General features: G+C 42.0%; 1 protein-coding gene across 11 annotated transcripts in view; it reads right to left on the reverse strand.

The window, feature by feature from the left end:
* Positions 1-27,765, reverse strand: part of Sec31a (SEC31 homolog A, COPII coat complex component) — a 59,469-nt gene that overhangs the window by 24,688 nt on the left and 7,016 nt on the right. For 8 of the 11 annotated variants that reach the window (XM_051170753.1, XM_051170746.1, XM_051170750.1 and 5 more), the window contains exons 2-16: positions 22,695-22,777; positions 21,853-21,976; positions 19,800-19,998; positions 18,313-18,408; positions 16,293-16,433; positions 14,568-14,710; positions 10,494-10,593; positions 7,080-7,241; positions 6,800-6,952; positions 6,343-6,576; positions 5,117-5,191; positions 3,884-3,922; positions 3,348-3,425; positions 934-1,009; positions 269-447 (exon numbers count right to left, since the gene is read on the reverse strand). In XM_051170753.1, the coding sequence (XP_051026710.1) occupies positions 269-447; positions 934-1,009; positions 3,348-3,425; positions 3,884-3,922; positions 5,117-5,191; positions 6,343-6,576; positions 6,800-6,952; positions 7,080-7,241; positions 10,494-10,593; positions 14,568-14,710; positions 16,293-16,433; positions 18,313-18,408; positions 19,800-19,998; positions 21,853-21,976; positions 22,695-22,773 (1,878 nt within the window). In that variant the 5' untranslated portion in view covers positions 22,774-22,777. The remainder of the gene's footprint in view (positions 1-268; positions 448-933; positions 1,010-3,347; positions 3,426-3,883; positions 3,923-5,116; positions 5,192-6,342; positions 6,577-6,799; positions 6,953-7,079; positions 7,242-10,493; positions 10,594-14,567; positions 14,711-16,292; positions 16,434-18,312; positions 18,409-19,799; positions 19,999-21,852; positions 21,977-22,694; positions 22,778-27,765) is intronic. The other 3 variants (XM_051170748.1, XM_051170751.1, XM_051170749.1) reach the window with 1 other exon arrangement.

The following is a 27,765-nucleotide window of genomic DNA, read 5'->3' on the forward strand; positions in this document are numbered from 1 at the left end:
AAAGGCACAGGCTATGTGGCAAGACCCCATCTGAAAAACAAATAAATATTTTTGGGGAGAGGGGAGTTTGAGACAGGGTCTTTCTGTGTAGCCTTGGCTATCCAGGAACTTGCTTTGTAGATCAGAGATCCATCCATCTGCCTCTGCCTCCTGAGTGCTGGAATTAAAGGTGTGGGCCACCATACCAAGCTAATATACAATTCTGTAAAGCATACATTTGAGTGTGTATGTTTTTGTATGCTAGTGCTTCTTTTGAAAAATAACATACCCTGGTAATTTTGCTTTGGGATTTTGCAAAGTACTTCTTCTGTGTTTGAGCCAGGAGTTCTTGTCCACCTGCTATGGCCAATATTATAGCATCAGCCATTCGGTTATCATGTAAACAAAGGTCAACCGCACTCTCAAAATTGCCCGTCAGCAAAGCCCGAGTAATTAAACCATCAATATCTGCAATAAGAAAACACAAGGTCCATTTTAAACAGCTTGTTACCAAAACAATTACAAGAAAACTAGGCATACCATTTTCATACACAGAAACATGAAGAACACAGTGCTAATTTATTACTAGCACATTACATTTCTAAAACAAGCTGTTAATATTAATGGAAGTTGTGGAAATAGAGCAGGATGCATATAGAATAACCCTCGGGTACTAGTAAAGACCACTCAGGCGTATCAGAACTCATCACCCACCCACCCCTGACAAAACACTTCTACTTATGCCTCTTGGCTCATAACTGAAATCCCAGGGCTTGCAGGCCGGGACAGTAGGGTTGTAAGCTCAAGATCCTCATCGGCACAGAGATGTACAGACCTTTGTGCTTCAAAACCACAAACAGTAGGGCCCTGCACACACACACTCCCTCTCCCTAACTTAAGCCGGAAGACAGGCTATCTGCTAGGACTAAGAGATTTCAAAGCCAAGGCACTTACCCCCACTGACGGAGATGTTAAATGTTCCTCCAGCTGAGGGCAGAAAATCGGGTTGCTGTTTTTCTTCTTTGATGCGCTAAAAAGATGAAAGGTGGCAATTTAGGCAAAATGAAACCAAAATAATTTACTGCTAAATTATGTATAATTATTCATCTACCGAGAAGATGATACACCAAGTTCTTTCAAAATGTTCTAAATGGGACTCCGTGAGGCATCAGTTCCTACAATGAGACCTGGATAAACCCAGTCACCTGAAACTCGACTTCACACTCACTAAAGTGCATGAAAAGCTGCTGTCAAAATAAAAAGCATGTCCTTAGATTCCCCCAAGGATGCAAAATAGACATGTTTTAATTGTAGTGTCTGTAGGTTTGGCTATAAAGTCTTGTTGTCAAAGTTAAATCAGGAAAACAAATCACTTGGTGTTCTCAGTACAAAGGCAGCAGGGCCTGGAACAAGGTTCAGTTACAGAGCAAGAGCCTAGCAGTGGTGTGGTCCCCAGGGACACGGACACACATACACATACACACACACACACACACACACACACACACACACACACACACACCTACACACAGAGCGGCACAAACATTGTTTTTAAATATATACAATTAAATCATATATTTAATTTTCCTTTACATTAGTTATATACAGAACAGCACATAGTGTGTGTGTGTGTGTGTGTGTGTGTGTGTGTGTGTGTGTGTGTATGTATACACAATCCAATTATAAAGGTTACAGACTGAGTGACTCAATTCAACATCTGAATACAATATGATCTGAAATGTAAAACTTCTTAGATTTTCAGATTAGGGACTTGTAAAGACTAAGCAGACATTCCCAAGCCTTTCCTTTTAAATGAAAGCAAAGTTATCCCACATAAAATCAAACATCCCACCTGCACCTGTGCTGCCTACACACCTCAATGTGAAGGCCTCGAGCTATGGAAGGAGTCATTTTAGTGCCAAGTCCAGCATCTAAGCGCTGAGCCTTACAGGAGGCGGCTAGGCCTCCACCCGCCTCCCTAGTATCTGAAGTCTGGGAAAGCGCTGGCAGTTTGCACTAGTTACACTGAGAGAGGATTCAATATCCACCCTCTCCACTCTGTTTACCAGTTCAGAGAGCAGCATTTTCAGGGCTGGAGACGAGACCTGGGATGCACGAGGCCCTGGCTCAAACCCCAGGTTTGTACAAACAACACAATCTTACCCTTTTCTAACTCAACATTTTCAGATGTACTTTCTATGCACTATTAATAAACCTTTACTTATGAACTCCTGAGATATTAATAGGGCCCCAAGTGCAATTTCTTATGTACTAAAAACCTCACATGTACAAGATAGTGAGTCTGAAAAGCAATAGTATCATTAAGACAAATGGGAAGATTTTTTAAATCACTTTCTGCCTAACTTGTTTCAAGCCTTCAAGGTATACAATGGTGACTACTGTTTGACTAAGTATTTTTCTCATATATTATTCATGAATGTATGACCAAATATGTCTTTAAATTGATAATACATAGTTAGTCTACTTGTAAACAAATGAGTACAGTTGTAGGTATCTATAATTTTCTCTAGGTATCTCTAAGACTAGTTCAAAGTTTTAGGAAGATCTTACAATATCCCCTATTTCCTTCCTAAATTCTAGGAAATTGCTTTCAATAGAAAACATATTTGATGATCACTCTGTAGCTGCCCAATATAGTCATGAATTATATTTACAAGCATTTCATAGTCAAGATATTCGCCAATCATAAAAGGCAGTGGAAACATCAAAGATTAGATAAGAAATAAGAATTTGATTAATTTTCCAAGATGAAATAAAATTAAAAAGCAAAACAAGTAAATTGTAGAATTAGTTGTTAGTTGGGAGGAGAAAGAGAATCAAGAGGAAACAAATTAATGATACAACTTTGTATTCAAGGTCTCTTTTCAATTAGTTATAGAAATTGTCAAGCACAGCTAAGGACAGATTTACAGTGAGTCATCACAATCAGTTTAGCTTTATAAAATAGTCTTTACTTGTGCTCCAAGTTCGGGACCAATTTCGAAGCCTCTATCACTGACAGCGGGCTATTCAAATTAATGTGCCAAGAAAAAAGCATTAATTTGACAAGCACGGCAATTGCATTTCCAAACAAAATATCTCTTCAGTTTAGCATCCTGGCAGCCATCTGAGCCAGTTAGGGAAATCTCACATCTACTGCTAATTTAAAGCCACACAATCCAGAAGCTAGGCAAGGAACTAGAGCGCAGAGATCTTGTGTTAGGTGAGGGGAACAGACTCCCTAAACATACCTGAGGAAACAATACATTCAAACACAGTTGGCAACAAGTAGTCAAGAAAACGTCCCCGTTTTCAAGTGAGATGCACAGTTATCACAGTTGTCCAATATAATATAAAAGAGTAAGTACCTCTCCCAAGAGCTGCTCTTCAGCAGCGGGGCTCTCCTCCCCATCACTCTGTGCTACTTGGTCAGGGTCTTTAAGAGCCTTTGGTACACAAAACAATCAGAGGAAGTTGAAGAATGTAGCATTAAAGGTTATTAGTAATAAGAGACAAAAGACCCAACCAACCACATCCAGAGCTTGATCGTAAGAAGCAACCAGGCACATTTATTCCAGAAACAACATTCAAAGGAAAGCAAGAGCAATCACTGACAACATCCTCCCTTTGGGTCATGATATGTCACATGACATACAAGAGCTTTCCCTTAAGTATCTGAGCAGGCACTGATTCAGTGTTTCCTTTAATAAAGTTCAAATATAACAAAAGAATGACATGCCTTACCAGCTAACTAAGATGAGAATTATGAACTTACTAAAATACTTAGAATTGGTATTTTTAAACCAGGAAGCACAAAACAGATCAACTTCTCAAATTACACTTCCTTGTAATGGCCTAAGCAAAGCAAGCTCTTGGAAGACAGCTATTTGTCAGGCCCTCTTACCACATCGGATCCGTCCACTCTGCTCAAGGCCAAAGCAACCTGAAATGAAAATAACAACTCACCTACTAAATGCAATTCTAGTTCAGGGCGAACAGCAAGTTTAGTGTTACCCCACTCTCAGCAGAACTCCACAAGTTCTTATCAGGGACACAATGTTAGGGAAAGCGAAGATCTGTGCAGCACCGGTTCTTATGGTTCTAGTTCCATTTACATGGAATTCTACTGTGCAGATGTTCTTCGGCTCTGCTGTCTAATCACAAAATCAACCTTAACAGAAACACACTCTCTTGTATTCTGCTGTTTAACTGACTAGGAACAATGTTCTTGTTTTGTTGTTGACGGTTTCTAACTGGGCTCATTAGCCCTGGATGGCCTGGACCTCACGGAGGCCCACTGCCCCTGCCTCCTGAGGGCTGAGGGAAAGCCTGTGCACCATGCCTGCCATACAAACACTTTGTAAAAAGCTGAATTGCTTTACAAGTATTTTGATGATTCTATTTCCCAATCTTTTTGTTTTCAGGCATGCAAGAAAAACTTTTAATCTCCTGAAAACTTAGAAAAACAACTATAAATATGCTTTTGTTTTTGAAAAAGGGAATTCTTTCAAAGCTACAAAACAAACTGCTTAGACATTGTTTACTTGAGCCTGGGACAATTCAACTCTGTTCCAGCTACATGCTAACTGGTTAATAAAGTGCCATTTAAGCATTTCATGCTAGCTAGGTGATGGTGGCACACACCTTTAGTCCCAGCACTCAGGAGGCAGAGGAAGGTGAATCTCTGTGAGTTCCAGGCCAGCCTGATCTACAGAGAGTTCCAGGATAGCCAGGGCTACACAGAGAGACTATGTCTTTAAAAAACACTAAAAACCGAATCATGCTGAAAGCATCTCTGTAGATAGGGTAGGGCTCGGCAGTAGCCCAGACAGAGCCTACTTCCCACGTGAGCGGCACACAGTTGGGAAGGCACCATTGTAAGCACGCCCCAATAAACCCTCAGTGTGTGCAACTGATCTGTCAAGGCCAAAGTATTCCTGACAATCCAGGCTGAATTACAGATGGTTCTGGAAGCTTCTAAATCCAGTCAGAAAGTAGAGTTTTGCATTTGAAAACTTCAGTAAAAGACATGAATTCTTATTCAATGTTTATTGACTGATTTGAGAAAATCTGTATAGACCTTTATAAAAACAAACAACATATTTGAGACAGTCACTTGACTTTCCCAGAGACTTACCTTCTTCCCCAGATCTTCTTTTCTGTATCCCAGAAGCTCAAGGTATTTCCCACGAGAGTCCTCCTCAAAGTTTACCTTTTAAAAGAGACATTATCAAAGACCTACATGTAAAATCTAGTTTGTCTAAGAATTGACCAAATTCCAAATCAAATCACCAAAGAATCTAAAGTCTACAAAATCCTAAAAATTCACTGTTCAAAGAGAACTTAACTCTAAAGCTGCACTTCTTTAACTGGGTAAGACTGTGTACACCTGAGTGTTGGCTTGTGCATGGTGAGTACGGTGCCGGCAGAGGTCAAAGGAGGGCATCCAGTCCTGGACAGCTGAAGTTACAAGTGGTTGTGAGCTCTCCAGCATGGTGCTGGGGACCCAGCTCAGCTCACCTGAAAGAGCAGTGTGCACTCTTAGTCACTGACTGGGGTGGGTTATTTGAGACAGGGTCTCACTACATAGGCTCAGTTGCCCTGGTACTTGCTATATAGACCAGGCTGACCTTGAACTCAGAGTCACCTGTGTCTGTCTCCTGAGTGCTGAGATTAAAGGCACGTAGCACCACATCTCTAAATAACTTTTTTTTTTTAATGAAAAATTAGGTTTTTTGTTTGTTAGAGACCAGATCTCATGTAGCCTAGGCACCAGACTCAGACTCTATGTAGCAGACAATAACCCTGACTTCCCCATCTCTCTGCCTCCACCCTCAGCTTCTGAGATTATGAGGGCGTGCCTCCACGCCCAGCTGACACTAGGTATTTTATGCTTTTACTATAGCACCTCTCCCATTCTAATTTGAAGTCTGCTGAATGATGCCTCTCTCCCTTAAATCTATCTCTACACTATTTAGTTCATCATGACGTAAGAGACTGGGCTCTGCTCTCTGTATAAGCTTGTTTCTGGCTTTTGCGATTAGGTCTTGCTATATAGCCCAGGCTGGCCTTAAGCTTAAGACCTGAGTGCTGGCAGACAGGTGTGGATTACCATGCCCAGCTTAGATCTCTTGAGTTGCATCATGTATTCCTGAGATCACACTATTGCAAATGTTTCTTCAAAAGGAAGACAGACTTTGATTATAATAGGAATAATGAAATTTACTGATAATGAAATAAAGCCAAATTTAAGGCCAGAGAGATGGCTAAGTGCACGTGCACACACACACACACACGAAAAATAAAAATAAACACACACAAAACAAATAAATAAATAAATAATAAAAATAAACCCAGCTTTACCTTCAAGAAGGACCAGACATTTTTCTCAAACTCGGTCTGAGAAGCATCAACCTTTTTCTGGCAGTAGCCGATGAAGCCCTGAGACTGCACTACCTGCTGCAGCTGCTCCGAACGGCTGAGAAAGTCTTTTTCGGTCACCACCTGACTGACAAAAACGTACTGCCGCCGCTGCTGCTCAGCTCCCTGCTGAGGCTGCACTGGGACATTCTCAAAAGTCACCAGTTTCCCTCCAAACTGTGAAGAATAAATGAATTAGCCATTAAGCTGTGCCCCCAGTGAATGTCCTGTAGGCCTGCTGACAGGAAGACCTGACTCCTGACACCCTCCCACGCTCCAAAGCCTGAATCTGTCCTTCACCCGTCCCTTTGCAGTTGTTACAGGTCTCCCTGGCTCAGAAGTACTTTGTGCCATCCCACAGCTCCTCAGTTCAGGTGTTGTACTGACGAAATCCACCTACCGAGAAGGAGGCGCCAACAGGTCTCCGGATCCACTTGGGTGGCTTCTTCAGGGGCAGCACGATGCTGTGCTGACTACTCTGCTGTGGGATTTGTAATGGAGGGAGGGGCTGTCCTGTGCCAAAGGGATCAAGATTCCCAAAAGATGATGAGAGCTATTAAAAAAAAAAAAAAAGTGACCTTCACAAACTGGGTTGCAACTTTTCAACAACAAAAACAACAACAACAACAACACGTCTAATAACAGTTATCCAGCATTGCTGGTTGGCAAGATCACTTTACCTTGTCAACTTGTTTCTGCCTTAAACCGTCTATGCTCCCTCCCATGATAGAATAAACACTGATCCGTCCATCAAAGGAGGCAGCTGACAGGACTGCAGGATTTCGAGGACACCACTGGATATCAAAGCACCACTGTGTGCTAGTGGGAAGTTCATATAATACCTAACTCAACATAAATAAAATAAGTAATAGTTAGAAAAAGGTATAGCCAGGTCATAACCAATAGCAATAAGCACTGTTGGTAATAAGTCTATTGAACATCTTCTTTAAGAATCTTTAGCTAAGAGGAGCTGGAGAGGGCTGAAGAGATGGCTCAGCAGTTAAGAGGACTGACTGCTCTTCCAAAGGACCCGGGTTCAATTCCTAGCACCCACATGGCAGCTCACAACTGTCTATAACTCCAAGATCTGACACCCTCACACCAACACACATAAATTAAAATTAAATAAATAGAAAATATTTTTTAAAAAAGAGGAGCTAGAGAGATGGCTCAGCAGTTAAGAGAACTGACTGCCCTTCCAAAGTACCAGCAACCACGACAGCTCACAACTGCCTGTAACTTCAAGATCTGATACCTCCACACAGACACACATGCAGGCAAAACACAAATGCACATAAAATAAAAATAATTAAAAAAAAAAAAAGAAGCTTTAGCTAAGAAAAGCAGTGGTAAGTTCCTGGTACAGCACAGCGGCTCTGCAATGGTCCACTAGGCACAGGGATGCTAGTCAGTGCTTCTCTTCCTAAATGGCAGCAGAGACCAGCAGCAAAGTCCAGGGCGCCTTATCAGGCTCTACTGCTACTCCTCTCAGCTGCTTTTCTTGGCAAGATCCAAATAATTATATTGAAGACCAGACGGTAAACCACCCCGTTAGAAAGAACTGACACATGCAGCTTTTTAGCCAAAGAGAAATCGTGTGCATGCCATTCCTACTGCTGAAGAGTCCTAACAAAGTCTTCTCTAGAAGGAAAATGACATGGGAAAACTTTAAAAATGTTATTACAAGCCAGGCGTGGAGGCGCACGCCTTTAATCCCAGCACTCGGGAGGCAGAGGCAGGTGGATCGCTGTGAGTTCGAGGCCAGCCTGGTCTACAAAGCGAGTCCAGGACAGCCAGGGCTACACAGAGAGACCCTGTCTCGAAAAACTAAAAAAAAAATGCTATTACAGGGCTGGGGAGATGGCACCACCTGTAAAATACTTGCCATGCAGGCAGGAGGACTGCAGTCCAAGGCCCTGCACCCACATAAAAGGCAGGTCTACTACTCGCCTGAAATCACATAGCTGGGGAGGCAGAGACAGGAAAAGCCCCGGGGTTAGCTGGTCAGTACTGAAGGAGGCCAACCGGGGACCCTGCCCCCCAAATTAGAAAGAGATGCAACAGACTAGACACACTATTGATTACTGGCAGCTGGGTGCATACACACATAAGTGCACATGTACTGGTACTTGTGTGAACTTATACACACAGAGGAAATTAAAAATAAATAAAAAGTTATCAGAATTGTTGCCAATCCAGAGTGTGGTGGCAACTGGGAATCCTAGGAGTATATATGTCTTAGGCCTTAAGAAAAGCCAAAAAAACGTAACTTTGGTGTTATATGGCATTAAAAGTGCTTTACTTAAAACAAAACAAAACAGAAGCAAGTGTGCAGCCTGCTGTGTCTTTGATGCTTACACTGGTTGGTGTGTAAGGTGATGAAATTTCACCAAACTCGGAATTCTAATTTGTTAATTGTAGTATATACTGAATTAGCCAACTCCTTCTAATACAGCCAAATGCAAAAGTTTGCTTTATTTACTTATTTTTTTTTCCCAAAACAGGGTTTTTCTGTATAGCCTTGGCTGTCCTGGACTCACTTTGTAGACCAGGCTGGCCTCAACTTACAAGAGATCCAGCTGTGTCTGCCTCCCCAAGTGCTGGGATAACAGGCATGCACCACCATACCCAGTCAAAAGTTTATTTTAAAACTAAGAAAATGGTAAGAGAACAGTGTATTTCAAGAAATCTGCCCAACATGAACAGGTACAGGGAAAGGTACATGGTTCCCCCCCCGCCCCCCGGCTACAAATCACACAGGTAGAATTTATCGCTGCATTAATGTTGCTCTTGGCTCCCTAACCTTCACGTTTCCGGTTTCCTACAGAAAGTATAATCAAAGACACAAACTAGAAATCAAGGAACTAAGGAACCTGCTTCTGTGATAGCCTGAAATCTACTGACAAGCTGGGACTAGAGCGTAGTAGAGCATTTGAAGTACTGAGTTCAATTCTCAACACCTAAAAGAAGGAAATCTTTGAAAACATTTTTGTTTATTCGTATTCCTATGTGTATGTGTGTGGTATGGGTGAGTGGGGGGGGGGCACAAGTGCTGGGGTATGTGCCACAGTGTGCACACGGATGACAGCTTTGAAGAGTCTGTTCTCTCCTGCCAGCTTGTTGAGGCATAGCCTCTTGTAGTGTCTGTCGTGTTGCATACCCAAGTTGATCTAGGTAATTCTCCTACTGAGGTTACACATGTAGCTACTACTTCCTGTGTTTCATGTAGGTTCCAGGAATCAAACTCAGGCTTCCAGACTTAACCGCAGAGCTACTGAGCCAGCAGGAAGACACTTTTTAATGGTGCTGGAAATCAAGCCCAGAACTTGTACATGCTAAGCAAGTGCTTGGCTGCTGAGCCACACTCCAGCCCCAGCCATTAATATTTTTAATAGTTTTCCATCAGAATTACTACAAAAGCACCTGCAACAATCTACTTTAATAGAGAAAAGGCAAAGTTATATATAAGGCTAAAACTAGGGTCTGGAGAAGATGGCTCAGTGGTTAAGAGCACTAGCTGCTCTTCCAGAGGACCCAGGTTCGAATCCTAGCCCCCACATGGCGACTTGCAACTGTCTGTGACTCTAGGTCTAGGGGATCCAACACCCTCACACAGACATACATGCAAGCAAAACAACAATGCACAAAAGTAGAAGTAAGAAACAAAGAAAAGGCTGTCGAGCTAGAATCAATGTTCTAATAGAGAAAGATTAATTTTATTTTTTCTTTGGTTATTTTGTTTTGTTTTATAGATTTATTTACTTATTACTTATACAGTATGCCTGTATGCCAGAAGAAGGCACCAGATCTCATTATAGATGGTTGTGAGCCACCATGTGGTTGCTGGGAATTGAACTCAGGAACTTTGGAAGAGCAGCCAGTGCTCTTAACCTCTGAGCCATCTCTCTGGCCGAAAGATTAATTTTAATTTAAAGGATAATGTTCCTGATAGAGCTCTGATGGACTAACCTCTCATATCCTCCTCCAATGGTCTTAGTTATAATCGAGTGCTTAGAACCCATATGGAAATTACTTATTTAGGTAGAAATAAAATATTACAAGGGCTGAAATTTGAGAAGCATTCCCCCTCCTACCTCTCCCGTGTTAGGGTTAGAGCAGAGAATCTTAGCGTCTTTTCCACAGCTTAGCAACAATTCAGGATCGGCCATGCTCCAAGCAATTGCCAAAATCCCCCTATAAAAAAACATAGTGGGGAGAGAGGAACAAATGAGAACAAAGTGTAGTGAGGCACAGCTGTGAAAAGACCACAACAGAATGCACTTCTCTGCTTATTAGCCCAAACTGTTAGCTTGAAAAGAGAAAGGTGAAAGGAAGGAAGGAAAAAAGAAAGGAAAGAAGGTAGACACACACATAAACAGGAAGAAAAACCACAAAGAAATGAGGAAAAGTTCAATTTCGAGGAGAGCAAATTTCCAGTCCCTCCTGTGCAGGCTCAGAGATTCACACCCTGCTAACAGGAATGTAACTCATGGTAATCTGTTAACATGTACAGTACAGACACGGGATGTTTAAGACCATGCGCAGACGGTAAGAAATGAAAGTTAACACCCAAGAATGTGGACTATGAATAAGTAGTCATGGGCTGGCTTGTTTGTTTGTTGGTTGGTTGGTTGGTTGGTTGGTTGGTTGGTTTTTTGAGAAGGGTTTCTCTGTGTAGCCTTGGCTGTCCTGGACTCACTTTGTAGACCAGGCTGGCCTCAAACTCAAAGCGATCTGCCTGCCTCTGCCTCCCAAGTGTGGGACTACAGATGTGTGCCACCATGCCTGGTTCATGGACTATTTTGTTTGTTTGTTTGTTTTCAATGAAAAAGTATACAGATACAAAGGCCTTGTATAACTTGGCAGTAGTAGCACATGCCTTTACTCTCAGCACTTGGGAGGCAGAGGCAGACAGGTCTCTTTCCGGGCCAGCATGGTCTACAGAGAGATACCCTGTCTCCAAAAAGAAACAAACAAAAAGCTTCATACATGGGAGGCAAGTGTTCTACCACCAATCTATAACCTCAGTCCTATTTTTTTTAGCTTATGCCATCAGGGAACTACTGTTTATTGAATATAATGAAAAAAAAAAGATATTTCAAGGGAAATATTAAACTCTAGGTTCTAGAAACACGGTTTTATAGATCATTATCTTAGCGTAAGGGATCTTCATATTCTCATTCTCCCTTCCCCCGGCCCCTGCCCCGGAGACAGGGTCTCTCTGTGTAGCCGTGGCTGTCCTAGACTCACTCTGTAGACCAGGCTGGGCTTGAGCTCACAGAGATCTGCCTGCCTCTGCCTCCTGAGTGCTGGGATGACAGGCGTGCGGCACCTTGCCCTGCTGTAAAGGATATCCTTAACCTCAGTATGGGAGTCATACAGTGTACTCGCTGGGCTGTACACACTGCAGCAGTGTAATCCTCGGGGGGGAGGGGGGAAGGCAGCTCTGCAGTGAGGTGCTCACTGTTCAGCATCGAGATGGCTTAGTAGGTAAAAGCACCTACTGCCAAGCCCTATGACCTACATTCAATTCCTGTGTCCCATATGAGAGGAGACACTGACTCCCACAGGCTACCCTGCCTTCCTCACGCGAAGTGTGGCATACACGCACTCCCCACACACACCCACAACCATCCCCACAAAGCCAGGCGTGGCAGCACACAGTTGTAATCCCAGCTAGGGAGGAAGCAAAGCAGGTACACCTGTCACCTAAACCCAATGCTGACTCCAGGTTCAGCATCTCAAAAATATAAGGTTGACGAATGCTCAGAAAGGCATCAGGCATGGACTTCTGGCCTCCGCAAACATGTGAACCCACCCATACAACACACACACACACACACACACACACACACACACACACACACACACTTCTGTATCCTACTACTTAGAGAAAGCCAGTATTAACTGTCTTTTCTATATTCATAGCTATGTTACTCAGAGATCATCAGAGAAACCAGAACTACGTTTGGATATTTCTTAAGAGCACACAATTGGAGGTCTGAGTATTCAGCTCAGTGGTAAGTACTTGCCTAGCATATATAAGCTGCTAGATCTGATTGGTAACATAGTAACAACAGTCAAAGTTTGTTTTAAAAAATTAAAAAGCAAAACAAAACTGTGTGCGTTTATATATTCACATAAGTGCAGGTGCCCAAGGAAGATGGAGCCATCATACCCCCTGGAGCTAGAGCTACAGATGGCTATGACCTGCCAGATGGGTACTGGGAAATAAACTAGGGTCTTTCAGAAGTGCTCCTGATTACTGAGCCATCTGTCCAGCCTGATATTTTATACCATTATCATCATCATCATCATCATCATCAGAACTGTAAGGCTGGAAAAGACTTTAAGATCAAGTAATCTACCATTTATTAGTATAAGAAATTGCCAGTAGCCAGGCGTGGTGGCGCACGCCTTTAATCTCAGCACTCAGGAGGCAGAGGCAGGTGGATCACTGTGAGTTCAAGGCCAGCCTGGTCTTCAAAGTGAGTCCAGGACAGCCAAGGCTACACAGAGAAACCCTGTTTCAGTAAGCCAAAAAAAAAAAAAAAAAAAAAAAGAAAAGAAAAGAAAAGAAAGGAAAAGAAAAATAAAGAAATTGCCAGTATGCACGAGATTGATTTGTTTCTGTCATGGGGCACTGTACTTTATAAATTATGATGGCCCGTTCCTAAGCTCTGTGATAGAGTGTAGTGTTAAGAGATCACTTGGAGTTCAGAATTTGGGTTGGAAGCCAGCACATGGCTAGTTATATATAACCTTGGACATGTTTAGCCCTGTTGAGCTTCAATTTCTGGTCTGTAAGACATACAATAGCAGTGTCTACAGCTGTTGGTACAATAAAGATGACTAATGCATCACATAAAATGATTGTCACTGTCTATGCTATGTAAGAGTTTTCCCAGAAGGCAGTGCAGTGGCTTGAATGAGAATGGCCCCCACAGGCTTGTATGTTTAAATGCTTAGTCCCCAATTGTTGGAACCCTCTGGGAAGGATAGGGAGGTGGCCTTGTTGGAGAAGATGTGTCACTGGGGGTGGCGCCACGCCCAGTCTCTCCCTCTGCCTCCTGGTTAGGGATCAGATGTGAGCTCTCAGCTATGGCTCCAGCACCATGCCCGTTGCTTGCTTTCTTTCATAAGTTGCCTTGGTTGTGATGTCTCTCCCAGCAATAGGAAAGTAGCTAAACACATAGGAATCTTGTCTGTTTTACTGAATAAATTAATAAACTCAATCTTAAATAAGGTAAGAAAAGCATTAAGACTCCTCAGAATCATATTTTTTGCTATGAATGAGACTAAAGCCTAACATGTAACGAGGAATACATTCTGACCAGATTCCTCTCCTCTGTGAGCAGCTCAAACAGACCTTGCACTTCAAGACTTTCTCTTTCACAAACCACTACACAGGAGAGGGGAGAAGGGCTTCAAATCTCAGTTTGCCTTCCCTACATAGGAAGAACAGAAGCCCCCAAAGTACTTAGGGATTAGTATAATACTCAAAGGGACTTCCTTATTTAAATACAATAACGAATTTATACAAACTTGCTAGTGCCTGAGGATCGATGACAGGAAGTTTGGCAAATTAATGAAATGTAAAGACACTGAAACATGAGAAAATTCCTGGTTTGGTTTGTTTTATGTTTTTTTCAGACTATCTATTCAACATATTAATGAAACTAAAAGCAGAAGATGACTTAATTGCTCAAAAATGTTTGCTTTTAAAGTGAAAACAGAATCAAGCCAGATTTTGAACTGTTCCTACGTGGCACCTCATTTTCGTAGGTCTGATGAAAAATAAGAATCTAATTGTATAATCAGTGTCAAGATTTGTGTCGAAGTGCCTTGATATACTCAAATGCTTACTAATTACTCTGGGTAAATTTGCGTTGTCTATACATGATGTAGCTGAGGACGGCCTTGAGTCCCTAGCCCTCCTTACCTCTACCTACCAAGTGCTGGGATTACAGGCACACATCTCTATTCCCTGCTTAATTACTTGAAGTAAATGAAATATAAAATAAATGGTAGAAAATCATTAACAAACAATTCATGATAGCACGATATAATCTATCTATGAAAATGACTACTGCTTAAAATAAAAATGAGTAATATGTTTTAGAACAAAACATGAAAAAACAAAGTTCCCTGAAATGGCTGGATGGTACCTGGCATGATTTTCCAGAACGCGGAGAGGAGAGGAGGCAAATCGAAGATCCCACATCTGGATCACTGGTAATCGGTCATCCTCAGAGGCGAGGACCATCTGAGTAGCAACATCAGGGTGCCATGCCAGTCCGGAGCAATGCATCTGCAGACAGGAAGGCTCATATCTCAGCAATCATGTTACTTTATGGAAAGCAGAAATAAAATTTGAGGACTATGTCATTATTGAAACAAATAGGAACAAGTATCAGCTCAGACTAGTTCTGAACCTTTTAAGTCAGTGGTTCTCAAGCTTGCTAATGCTGCAACCCTTTAGTACAATTCCTCATGTTGTGCTAACCTCTGACCATAAAATTATTTTGCTTGCTACTCTGTAACTATAAATTTTCTGTTATAAATCATAATGTAAATATTTGTGGTTCCCAATAGCTTCAGGTGATCCCTGTAAAAGGGTTGGTTGACACCCCCAAAAGGGGTTGCACCCCACAGATTGAGAACCTCAGTTTTCAATGTTCCTAAACAGTTTTAAGCAATAGTCTTAAAACTACAACATCTGTATATTTTCTATTCATCTACTTGACACCCAAAGCAATTCAGAATCAAAATAATTCTATCACCTAAAATGATTTCACTGTCAATATTGTAACTAAAAAAATATTTTACACAAACTTAAAATATAATATTTTGAAAAACGAAAATAAATAAAAGCTATGAAAAAAGCCTTCAGTATTGCCTCAAAAATGTTCAATCTTAGAAAACAAACAAACAAACAAACCAGAAATGTCTTACAGCACAGTTAGCAGCGGAAGTTCATGAGGCAACTGGCGTCCCTGGGGATTTTACCCAGAGTGTCAACTCTAGTAAGTCTCCACATGAGGACTAAGATGGCTCTTGTGTCCCTCATTCCACTAAAACTTGTGTTTTAAGATTTCTGGTCCATTTAAATCTGGAAGAAGGTTCTTCTCAACAGTTCTGCGGTATTATTTTTTTTTTTCAATGACATACACATTCTGATTTAGGTACTCTTTTCTAAAAAAATTATTTATTTATGCACTTTACATCCCAATCATAACCCCCTCTCTGATTTAGGTAGTCTTATTTTAGAAAATCTTTAACCAGGGCAAGCCACATGGCGCAACAAAGTTGAGTTTAATCACTGGGCCCCCACACAGTAAAAGATGAGAACCAGCTCCTCAAAACTGCCCTTGATCAACACAAAAGTGCACAATGGAGCATGCACACTGACAAAGACAGCCACCCCACCACACACACAAAAGATAAATGTAATAAGAAAAAAATTTTTTTAAAGTTTTAACAACAACAACAGAACAGCAAGGTGGCTCGCTGGGTAAAGGTGCCTGCCACTAAGACCCCAATAACCTGAGTTTGATCTCTGGGAGCCACATGGTAGAAAAGAGGACAACAGAGTCCCAAAAGTTATCCTTTGATCTCAAAATGTGCTTCACGGCACACATGAGCTCACCCCCCCAGCACACACGTGCATACAAAATTAAGAAATGAAGTGCTTAAAAGCTTAAAAACATATCCAGCATGGTTTACTGGTATTTAATTATTTTCACTAAGGGGAACAGCATTCACCCCACTACTACTAACTGATGGCTAAAAAGACAGGATTTTAATTTTACAGCAGTTTGATTTCTTGAAACAAACTACGGGTACTCACAGTAGAAATACTACATGCTTACACAAAGCGACCTCATACTCACCCTGTTACTATGATCACTGACTTTGATGATTGGCTCATTTTTTCTGAGATCCCACACGGTTGCCCGACCACTGGGGCTAGCTGATGCTAAAATATGCTGAACTTGTCTGTTCCATGCAATGCAGCTGATATCCTCTGGTGGCTGTAAGAACAAACCATTAGAACTGTTTCCCTCCGGTGCTGGTTGGTTTTTGTCAACTTGGCAGACTGGAGTCCCGGGGAGGAACCTGCCTCCATCAGATGGCTCTGTGGGCATGCCTGTGCAGCACCTTCTTACTGCTGACTGATGTGGGGGGTGCCCTGCCCACTGTGGGAGGCACTGTCTCTGGGCAGGTGGGTGTAGGCTACGTACGGAAAGTAACAGAGCAAGCCAGGAAGCCAGCCAGTTGACAGACTGTGACAGGACATCTAAGTCATACAAGCTCTTTCTTCCCAGGTTGTTTTTGGGTAGTGTTTAATCACAACAACAGGAAGTAACTAGGACAATATTATATTCAAATTTAATTATAAACTACTGTGGTGGCTCACATCTTTAATCCTAGCACTCTAGAAGCAGAGACAGGTCAATTTCTGAGTTGGAGGCTAGCCTGGTCTACAAACTGAGTTCCAGGACAGCCAGAACAACATAGTAACACTCTGTCTCAAAATGAAAAATAAAGTTAATTACAAATTCTAATTCTTTTTTTTTTTTCATGTTTTTGAGACAGGGTCTTACTATGTAGCTCTGGCTGGCCTAGAACTCACAGAGACCCACTAGCCTCTGCTGAGGTTAAAGGTATATACCATCATGCCTAGCTGATCATTTATTTATTTATTTAAAAAAAAAAAAAACATCTGCTCCTTAAAAATTAGACCCATTGGCCAGGCGTGGTGGCACACACCTTGAATCCCAGCAATCCGGAGGCCGAGGCAGGCAAATAGATGTGAGTTTGATGCCAGCCTGGCCTACAGAGAGTCCAAGACATCCAGAGCTTTGTATAACAGAGAAAGCCTGTCTCAAAAAAGTAAGAAGGCATGTATGAATTTGAATTCGAGGAGCTTAAAAAAAAAAATTAGACCCACCTATTCCACTAATTTCCTTTCTCTTCATATATTCACAATATGCACCATCTTGTTTAAAATATATTTACATGGTTTCCAAATACTTTACACTGTTTAATACTATCTCATCTGACAAGCATTTATTGAGTTCCTGCTATAAACCAAGACATTTCTTTATTTGCAGTTGTTGCAAGACAGAGCGCCCTACAATTAGGGTGAATGTGCCCAACAATTAGGCAGGACGAGAACGGCAGGCTGGACTACATCAGGAAGCAATGCCTTTCTAAGCAGCAGACTGTATGCCACCATTATGCCACCTTTCTCCAGTTCTGGCGGGGCCCCTGCAACTGGGAATCCACATACCAATGAGAAGCTCGAGAGAGCAGAAGCAGCTCCTAGCCAAGGTGCATGCGGAACACAGAAGTGCGTGTGTCTAGTAGATCTGAGCACTAATGAAAGAGCCAGAGTGCCGCTGTGAGACAACTACGCAGCACGCATCTGGTCTGTAGACATCTCTCGGCCTAATACCACACACATTGGCGGTCGGTAGGTGCTGAATGACCACTTACTGCTCAGGAATCAGGGAGCTGTTAAGCAAAGACTACATTTCATTTTTTGAGACACAGTCTCACTATGTAGCCCTAAGTGGTCTGGAATTTGCCATGCAGACCAGGCTGTCATGGAACCTAAAGATCTGCCTGCCTCTGCCTGTGAGTGCTGGGGCTAAAAGCGTGCACCACCACATCTGGCAATATTTTATTTTTGATAAAGTCTCACTCTATATTCCAAGTTGACTTCAACCTCATGGCAATCCTCCTGCCTCCATCTGACAAGAGAAACATTTAATACTTTACTATGCCACTGAAAATTAATGATATTTAAGCGCCGGTCTGCATTCCAAAAACTTAAAATCAATGTAAATATGTTTAAAAGAATGGCTTTTGGTACCTTTGATTACATTGATCAACAGTTAACATTACCTGTGTTTTAGCTCCTGGTGTCATTGGAGTTGCAAAATTGTTTAGATCCCAAATGTAGATTTCAGATTCGTTAGCACCAGAGGCCACCAAATTGGTCTGCAAAAAGAAACAATAACCAAATAACAACTAAAAACTCAGAATAACTAAAACCCAAAGAGTTGACTTTAATACATACAATGTTTCTATTGATCAAAACAATCACCCAAGACTTTGTAATTACCCCTAATTCTTCAACAAAGTTAACTTTTTAAAGAGAAACATCAGAAAACTTTTCAAATGAAGTATGTCTACTGACAAATTCATCTTAAAGCAATGCACTACAGAAAGAACAATTCTATGGTTAAACTGTTAAAGAATCACATCAGCCACTGGTGTTTCAGATTTGCATCTCTGGAAGAAAATGTTACTACAGAATACAAAAGCAGTTGCCAATCACTGCTCTCAACGACACCCGAGCCCCACAGCTACTGTGCCCTCCAACAGCACTTCACAGTGAGCACCCAGAGCTGGAGCAGGACAGGTATTTCTACCTCATGGACACATAGTTGTGTTGTAGGGAGCAGTATTGCCATGTGATTTCTACTTCAAACCCACTGGATTTAAACGACCCTAACACTGGTAAGAAGTACAAGACTATAACAAGCTTCACAAAGTGACCTCACCTGCTACTTTTCAAGCTCATAAATCAACTGGTGCTGAGTCAGCCTAACATAAGCCTTCAGTTTCCAAACTGTGGGGCTCCTAATATCTAAAGGTGCCAGGCAGATGACATGACACCTTCAGACTTCCAAATATAAGCCTATCAGCTGAATGCCTTAATCTCAGCTTTGCTTGGGGAAGCTTGTTTTTTATGCATGTTTGGTTGTGTGAGCCCACATGTGGGGTACGTGTGTGTGTGTGCGCACGCGCCTGTGTACATGTCCATATGGAGGTCAGAGGACAACTTCAGACATCACCCTCAAGAACACTGTGCACCCCCTTCGAGACAGGATCTCTCATTGGCATGGAACTCACCAGACTAGACTAGCTGGCCAGCACTTTCCAGAGATCCTCCTGCCTCTACTCTCCACAGTGAAATCACAAGAGTACCACCACAGGCAGCACTCTCACAGGGCTCTGCGAATTGAATGCGGTGCTCTCCTGATGACATGTAAACACTTTCCCAGGTGAGCTACCTCCACAGCTACTCGGGCTTTTGTTGTTGCTATTGTTTGAGACAGGGTCTTTTGTAGTATAGACTGGCCTTGAACTCACCATGTGGCTAAGGCTAGCCTCAAACTCCTGATCTTTTGCCTATCTATACCTTGAAAGTGCTGAGGTAACAGCCATGTGCCACTATGGCCATGGACGAGGGCTCCTAAGCTCAACTCTGAATTGTACAGGTTACTCTTCATTTCTAATACTGAAGCCTAGTACATTCATAAAGTTATTTCAAAGGAAGAAGACATAGTTTAAGAACTATGAATGAATTCCAAACAAAGTCAAACCTGGAAAATGTTTACATCCAAGGCCCTCACTGGCCCAGTATGCTTGTCCTTTTGGGCAATCACAACTTCCTTGTCTCCAGCTATAATTTTAGAAGGATCATAAAGAATAATGTTTCCATTTTCTCCGCCTGCAATCAGAACTCCAGAAACATCTCCTTTGGAATCCATCTTATGAGGTCCCCAGATCAACTTGTGATACCTTAAGGAGAAAATAAATAACTTACTCTTCAAGTCAAATAACTATTCAAAAAATTAATTACATCTTTCTATGTACTACAAATTAGTTTCTCCACGATTCCTGCTGATTGTATACCCAGTAAAAGAGAGATTTAATGTTTACTTATATATTCACATTTGATTCCTGATCTCTAACAGTGAAGACCGCAGAGTAATACAGTATAGAAAGTTACTTGTATGTTAGAAGACATGAGTTTAAAAATGACTTTATCATTTAGAAACTGTGCAACCCTGGGTAAGTTACTTATTCCCAATAACTGGCCACATTTATACTCCCAAGATGTATTTTGTTCATTTGCAAAACAAAGCTAATCAACTGCTTTCTTAGAAAATAAAACATTTTATTTGCTATAGGAATGTCCACTAATCTGTAGCCTGTGAAGTAGGCAAAGTGTTAAGGGAGTCAGTGGAAATTTAAGTAGAGATATGGTGTCAACATTATGGGCCTTATTTCTGGTAGAGGATAATGATCTGATCTCAGTTGGAGATAAAATTAGAAGTTGGCATGGAAGTGGGTAGTGGGAGCACACACCTGTAATCCCAGCACTTGCGAGGCAGAGGCAAGCAGACCTCTCTGAGTTCAAGGCCAGCCTGGTCTCCAGAGTGAGTTCCAGGACAGTCATGGCTACACAGAAAACCCCTGTCTCAAAAAACTACAAAAAGAAGGTGGCATGGAGGTACATGAAGTGAAACAGACAGTGGTTGGAAAACCTCGGACACAATTGCATCTTGGGATCTTATCACAGGAGGAAGCCTATGCAAAGCATAGGAGGATTCACAGAGCTCTATGACTCATCTCTCAGCTAGTGTTTGTCTCTTTTAAACCTAGTAAAAACATACAAAGTTTGTTTCATTGCTTAAAGTAAGCAATCTTCCTCTGCATCACCAGTGTCAGTGGGCCAGCAAGATGGCTCAGAAAGTAAAGCCCTCGCTGCCAAGCCTGACAACTGGGGTTTGATCCCAGGTCCAACACAGAAGTTGAGAACCAATTCCTACAAGTTGCCCGCTCCGGTGCACACACCCCCACACACATAAACTTCCGTAAGGTAAATAAATAGCAGGCGTGGCAGCTATGCACGGCAGTGCACGCCTTTAACATCGGCACTCAAGGCAGAGGCGGAGTTCAGGCTATCTTGGTCTACATAGCTAGTTCTAAGACAGTCAGGACTGCATAGCGATCTTGTCTCGAGGGGAAAAACGTGTATATATATATATTTTTTTTTCTTTATCATACCTATATTTTATAACTATAAGAAAGAGACAAACATCAACAACAAAAAACCTCTACTACACTGAGAAAAGAGGAATGTTAAGAGCTAAACTCTTACGGCTACACTACACACAGCAGCATCCAAGCTTTCAACAGGACATGGAAATACTTTACTTGCCCAAAAATGCACTTGCACAACTTTTTACAAGTTTTCATGTCACTGACATTATTTCTTAAAGTTTCTAATAGTCATAATTACAGACAGAAATAGACAACTGGTCTGGGATATAGCTCATCTGGTACAGTGCTTGCCTAGCATGCACAAAGTCCTCAATTCAGATGGCACCTGCCCATGTGGTGGCACCTGCCCATGTGGTGGCACCTGCCCATGTGGTGGCACCTGCCCATGTGGCGGCACTTGCTCATGATCCCAGCACTCATGACAGAGGCAGGAGAAGCAGAAGCTCAAGGCCATTCTCAGCTACTAGTGAGTCTCAGGCCAGCCCGGGCTACAGGACACCTTACCCCAAAATAAAAAATTAAGGAAAGCCATCAACCACAGCATACAGTTAGACAATAATGTGAACTTGAAGGCTGATCTCATACCTGTGAGAAGAGGAGAAAGTAGCACAAGACTTCATATCTAAGGATGGGTCCGAAAGGTCCAGCTCAAATATCTCAAGGGAAGCATTGGTACTAAATGTTGCATCCAACTGCTGAGCAGATGTTCCTGCAGGAAATACATGTATGGCAACTACATATGCAAAATAAAAGAACTCGGAGAGTGGCATGAGAAACTAAAAGCAGGCTTGTAATTGTCTTGTCATGAATACATGTGTGACGAGATCTCACTGGGCACGCTTAAGTTACTGCAGCAATAAGATCTGGCACAGGGTAGGAGATGACATTTCTAAGAGTGGGTAGGTACAGACAATGTTATAAAGACTGTAGGTATTTAGAAGCTATCCGGAGAAACAGTCCCATGATGTACTCTATCTGCTTAACGCCCTACACAAAGCAGCTCTCTTAAAACAAAGAGTGGACGGAGGCAGGGCAAGGACTGGGAGGAGAGGAGGGAGGGGGAACTATGTTTGCGATGTAAAGTAAATTATTATTTTTTTTCAAAGCAGCCCTCTTTACTAAAAATTCTTCTGTCAAGTTTGCTCGTCATCCATTGAAACTCCCTTTTATGACATTTGCTGTGAGTTAACTAACATGACTCCCGCGCACTGGGGAAGACACTGTGTTCACATGGCCAGTGCTATGCTGTACAGATGCTGTGAAACACAGGGGAAGGTCACGACATTAACTGACAGGGAGATGGGGGAGTCTTGCTGGAGAATGAGAAACTTTTCAGAAGACGAAGCTTGAACTAACACGTAAAATACAAGCACGAAGGCGGCAGGCGCAGAAGTAGGCTACTCCACTGTCGTCTCTTTCGAGCTTACCTGTGGCTAGGTAAATGGGGTGGTTCTGGGCAGGGCTCCATGCCTGCATAGCTGTACGATCTATTTCCTTTAACTTCATTCTGCTAAAATGAACATTTTAGAGAAAAATATACTGAGCAAATAACACGGCACATTAAAAAATACATAAAAGCATCCTGAACAAACCACAGTATTAATAATACCCAAGTACTGGTAATAGAAGTGGGTCACTTATTGGAAATGTTCACCATTAGACATAAACTGTGGAACTATTTTGAGACAAATATTTTATTATTCTAATTCCTTGCATTTGAATATCCATAATCTGAAATGGCTGGGACCAGAAATGCTTCAGACTTCAGAGTTTCTCTACTACTGGAATATTTTCCAGACCTTACTGGCTGAGCGAGTGTATGTACAAAATCCAAAATGCTTTAAAATATGAAACTCTTCAGATGTTTCAATTAGGGAAACTCAATTTACAGTCCCTTAGCTAAAAAGTCAGTCTGTAAAAAAACCACATACGAACACAGTTAACCAAAGTCATGCGTGCACTTCTCAAACTGACAGCACAGAGCCTATTGGGAGTAAGGAAATCACATCATAAACAAGATGGACCTTGCATAGGATTACTCAGTGACAAAAAAAAAAATGGTTTTAAAAACATTCTCACAGTCAGATGTGGTGGAGTATGCCTACAATCCCAGCACTCAGCCAGCTGAAGGAGAATCATAGAGTTCAATGCCAGAACCAGTGAGTGCCAGGACAGCCTGTGCTACAGAGTGAGACCCTGCCTCCAGAAATACAATACATCCAGGGACTTTAGACCAGGGGAGGTAGCATACACCTGTACTTCCCGCACACGAGAGACTAAAATGGGAGGACTAAAAGTGTGAGCTGGGCGTGGATTACATTACATAAGATCCTGTCTAAGCAATAGCAGGGCTGGAGAGCTGGCTCAGCAGTTAAGAGCACTGACTGCTTCCAGGGGACCCGGGTTCAAGTCTCAGTGCCCACATGGCAGCTCATGGTCATCTGTAGCTCCAGTCCCACAGGACTAACAACGTCTTCTGGCCTCTGTGAGCACCAGGCACACATGTGGTGCACAGATAAAGATGCAGGCAAAACACCCACACACATAGAACAATAAACAGGTAAATTTAATGAAAGAAATGTACTATAGCCTTAAGATTAAAGCAGAATTTTTTAGAAGACTGGTCACTTCAAGATATAAAGCCATATGGCGCTTGTTTATATACTCTCATTAAAGTTGCTTTCATAGAAAAAATCCAGGGGATATTGGGCTATACATTTTTTCATGTCTCTGTTATTTTTATATAAGTAATGTTTCAGGGTGCAGTGCTTCACCGTAAGTTATATCATGATTTAATTATCTAGAACCCTAGTTTATTATTTTCACAAAGACCAAAAACAGCCACATATAGATGCTATGTCATTCATGGACAAGAATGGCCATACATTTCTGGAAGTTAAATTGCTAGGCTAAAGGATAATGCATGGACTTGGGCGTTGGCTGAGCAGTTCAGAGCACCCAAGTGTGGTCCCTAGCATGATTATTAGGCAGTTCACAATTACCTGAAACAACTACTCCAGGGGATCCAACACCCTCTTCTGGCTGCCTGCACTCACATGCACACACCTACACACAGATATACACATCTATACATAATTGGAAGTAAAAAAAGAAAAGTTCCACTTTAATTTTTACAAATATCACCAGTTGCTTTATGTGGTAAATGAATCTTTTTACACTCTAACATGCACATCTCTGATCTTATGCCTGACTAGAGTGAAATGGCACATTTTTAGATTTTTACCAATTTAATAAATTAAAAATGTTATCTCTGCATATTTCTGCTCTGCACCCTACCCATAAACGGCACATTGTGTTATTGTGATTCATATTTTCCTAGCTTTCTTTTTATTTTCTGATTTTCCTTTTTTGTTTGTGCTTTCAATTACCACAAAGATGCCCCCCAGCCCTGATTATAAAATGTTAGGCTATCAAATTTAATCTTCTGACTGTACATATACAATTTTGACTTTTAAGAAACAGTCTTAGCCAGGTGAGATGGTGCAGGCCTGTCTGTAATCACAGCATTTGGGGACGCAGAGGCAGTTGGATCTCTGTGAGTTCAAGGCCAACCTGGTCTAGAACAACCAAAGCGAATCAACCCTGTCTCGAAAAACAAATAAACAAATAAATAGTCTTTATGGGGCTGAAGAGATGGCTCAGTGGTTAAGAGCACTTGCTGCTCATGTGGAGGACCCAGGTTCAGTTCCCGGCACCCACATGGTGGCTCCCACCCCTTCGCAGTCTAGTTCCAGGAGATCCAGCTCATCCGTTTGACTTCCGTGGGCACATGATGCACACACACTCGGGCATACTCACATACTCATCAAGTAAAAAGTAATAAATAACCAGGTGTGGTAGTACATGCTCTTAATTCCAACACCCAAGGGGCAGAGGCAGGTGGATCTCTGTGGGTTTAAAGCCAGCCTAGCCTACACTGTGAGCTCCAGGCCAGCCAAGTCTACATAGTGAGACCCTGTCTCAAAACAAAATAGAACAAAACAAAACAACGCCCCCCCAAACAAAACAGTGATGATAATAATAATCATTGTCATCGCCTTTTTTTTTTAATTAGGCTTTATGTTTGAGAGCAGTTTGAGATTCATTAAACTACATAAAAAGCACAGTGACCACAACTGTCCCCTTCCCCCTAACACCCAGTATGCTTATTTCAATCCATGAGCCAACACTGACTTATCACTGTCATCCCATCCAGTTTCATTTAGGGTTCACATCAGCGTACACTGAATGGCAAGTGTATAATAAGGTGTATCTACCATTACAGTATTCTACAGGGTCGTTTCCTTACCCTAAAATCTGTACTCTGCCTTCTCCCCCTCTCCTTCCCTATATACATGGATTTTACACAATGATTTTTGTGTGTATGCACTGTATATGGATCCTAAAGAAGGTATGATGTTTTTCAGGGCCCACAGCGATACATTAATCAACACTTCCTTGTCTAAACTATCTGTGACTTTCATAACCATATTTCTGTCTTCTTGCTTATCCTGAAGGAAAGCAAAGACTCTCCAGCCTCCTGCCAGCGAAGGGCTCATGTGGTTTTGTCTGTACCTCCCAGTATTTCCTCAGCTTCATCAAAGTCACTTCCTTACTACAGAGATTTAGCACGTATCCATCCTAATCTATGTCACATGCATCCTTTAGCTTTATGAAGGAGTCTGGCCTGAACAGCTTTGAGCATGACGTAAGTATGCCTTTTATTGAGATCAGTATCTAGTGTTGTGTTGTGGTTTCAAAGTGGGACTCACCATGCTGCCCGGCTAGTCTCAAATTCCTGAGCTCAAATGATCCTCCTGTCTAGGTTTCCCACGTGCTAGGACTATGGGTATGTAGTATAACACCTGGTTTTCTTTCTTTAACAAATTCCTTTACAGCTCTGCACAGTGTTCTGATTTTAATCGCAGCACTCAGGAGGGCAGAGACTGGTGCAGTCCTGGGTTTGAGACCAGCTTGGTCTACATAGAGAGCTCCAGGACAGCCAGGGCTACCTAGAAAGACCCTGCCTCAAAAATACAGTAAAACAAAACCAAAAAATTCCTTTACATGTACACCTTACATGTGTACTTTCAAACCATTGTGATTTCATTAACTGTTGCGCAAAGAGTAGAAAACTTAGACTGTGCACGGTAAACTAATCTGAAGTGTTTTGTTTGGACAACTTACATCGCTTTATGCTGTACATGTGTATGAGCATATACAATACCATATTTTGTCTGTGTATGTGTGTGTATAAAAAGTGCAAGCACAAAAAAAAAAAAAGAGTCGGGCGTGGTGGCGCACGCCTTTAATCCCAGCACTCGGGAGGCAGAGGCAGGTGGATCACTGTGAGTTCGAGGCCAGCCTGGTCTACAAAGTGAGTCCAGGATGGCCAAGGCTACACAGAGAAACCCTGTCTCGAAAAAAAAAAAAAAAGTGCAAGCACACATTTATGTGTATGTGTGTGTCCACAGTCCACCTGAGAAGCTACCTACCATCTTTTTAAGACGGGTTTTCACAATTGCCTAAGTCTTTGTTATCTGGTCTTGTAACTTATATTCTGCTATTGTTCATCCTCTTTCTGTGCAGTTATTATATTTCTGGTAATTGATATCTTTATTTTCATTTCAATATACTTCTGGTTCTACCTTTGTATTTTAAATAATTTTATTTAATGGCATTAATCCTTAATTTTGTATTCATCAACTGCTGGCTACAGAAATGAAGTCAGCTCATATAATCTTTTCTAAGTTTATTTTTATGTATATGGGTGTTTTTCCTGCACATGTGTACAGTGCCCACAGAGACCAGAGGGCAGTTTCCAATCCACTGGAACTGGAGTTAGAAATGGTGGTCAATATTGAACTTGGGTCCTCTGCAAAAGCAGTAAGTGCTCTTTTTTTGTTTGTTTGTTTTTTGTTTTTGTTTTTGTTTTTTTTGGTTTTTTGGTTTTTTGAGACAGGGTTTCTCGGTGTAGCCTTGGCTGTCCTGGACTCGCTTTGTAGACCAGGCTGGCCTCGAACTCACAGCGATCCGCCTGCCTCTGCCTCCCGAGTGCTGGGATTAAAGGCATGCACGCCCGGCTAGCAAGTGCTCTTAACTGCTGAGCCATCTCTTCAACCCTGGCTCACATCATCTTACCGCTGCTCTTGCACTCCTGGTTAAAGCAACAGCCTTCTCTCTCAGTAGTTACATCTGTGCCGCCAAATAGGCTTAGATTTCCATGATTGTCAGTTTTGGAGGATGTCCTTTGACTCCGAGTCATTACAGATACAGAAATCTACAACCTTTCACATCCCACTTTCCGATTCTTTGCTAACCGCCTGGATTACTGGACTTTTACACTCACACTTTCTTAGGCCCCTTCTGTTTCGCAGGCAGGTGAATAAATCCGCTCAGTGAGCTACCGCGGCACTGCTGTCAGTTTCCTAAGTGCTCTTCAGAGGGTCAAGTTCACTTTATTAGTTTCCATTAACGCGCTTCAGATTACAATTGTAT

Source organism: Acomys russatus, chromosome 28, assembly GCF_903995435.1.
Source record: "Acomys russatus chromosome 28, mAcoRus1.1, whole genome shotgun sequence".
NCBI lineage: Eukaryota > Metazoa > Chordata > Mammalia > Rodentia > Muridae > Acomys > Acomys russatus.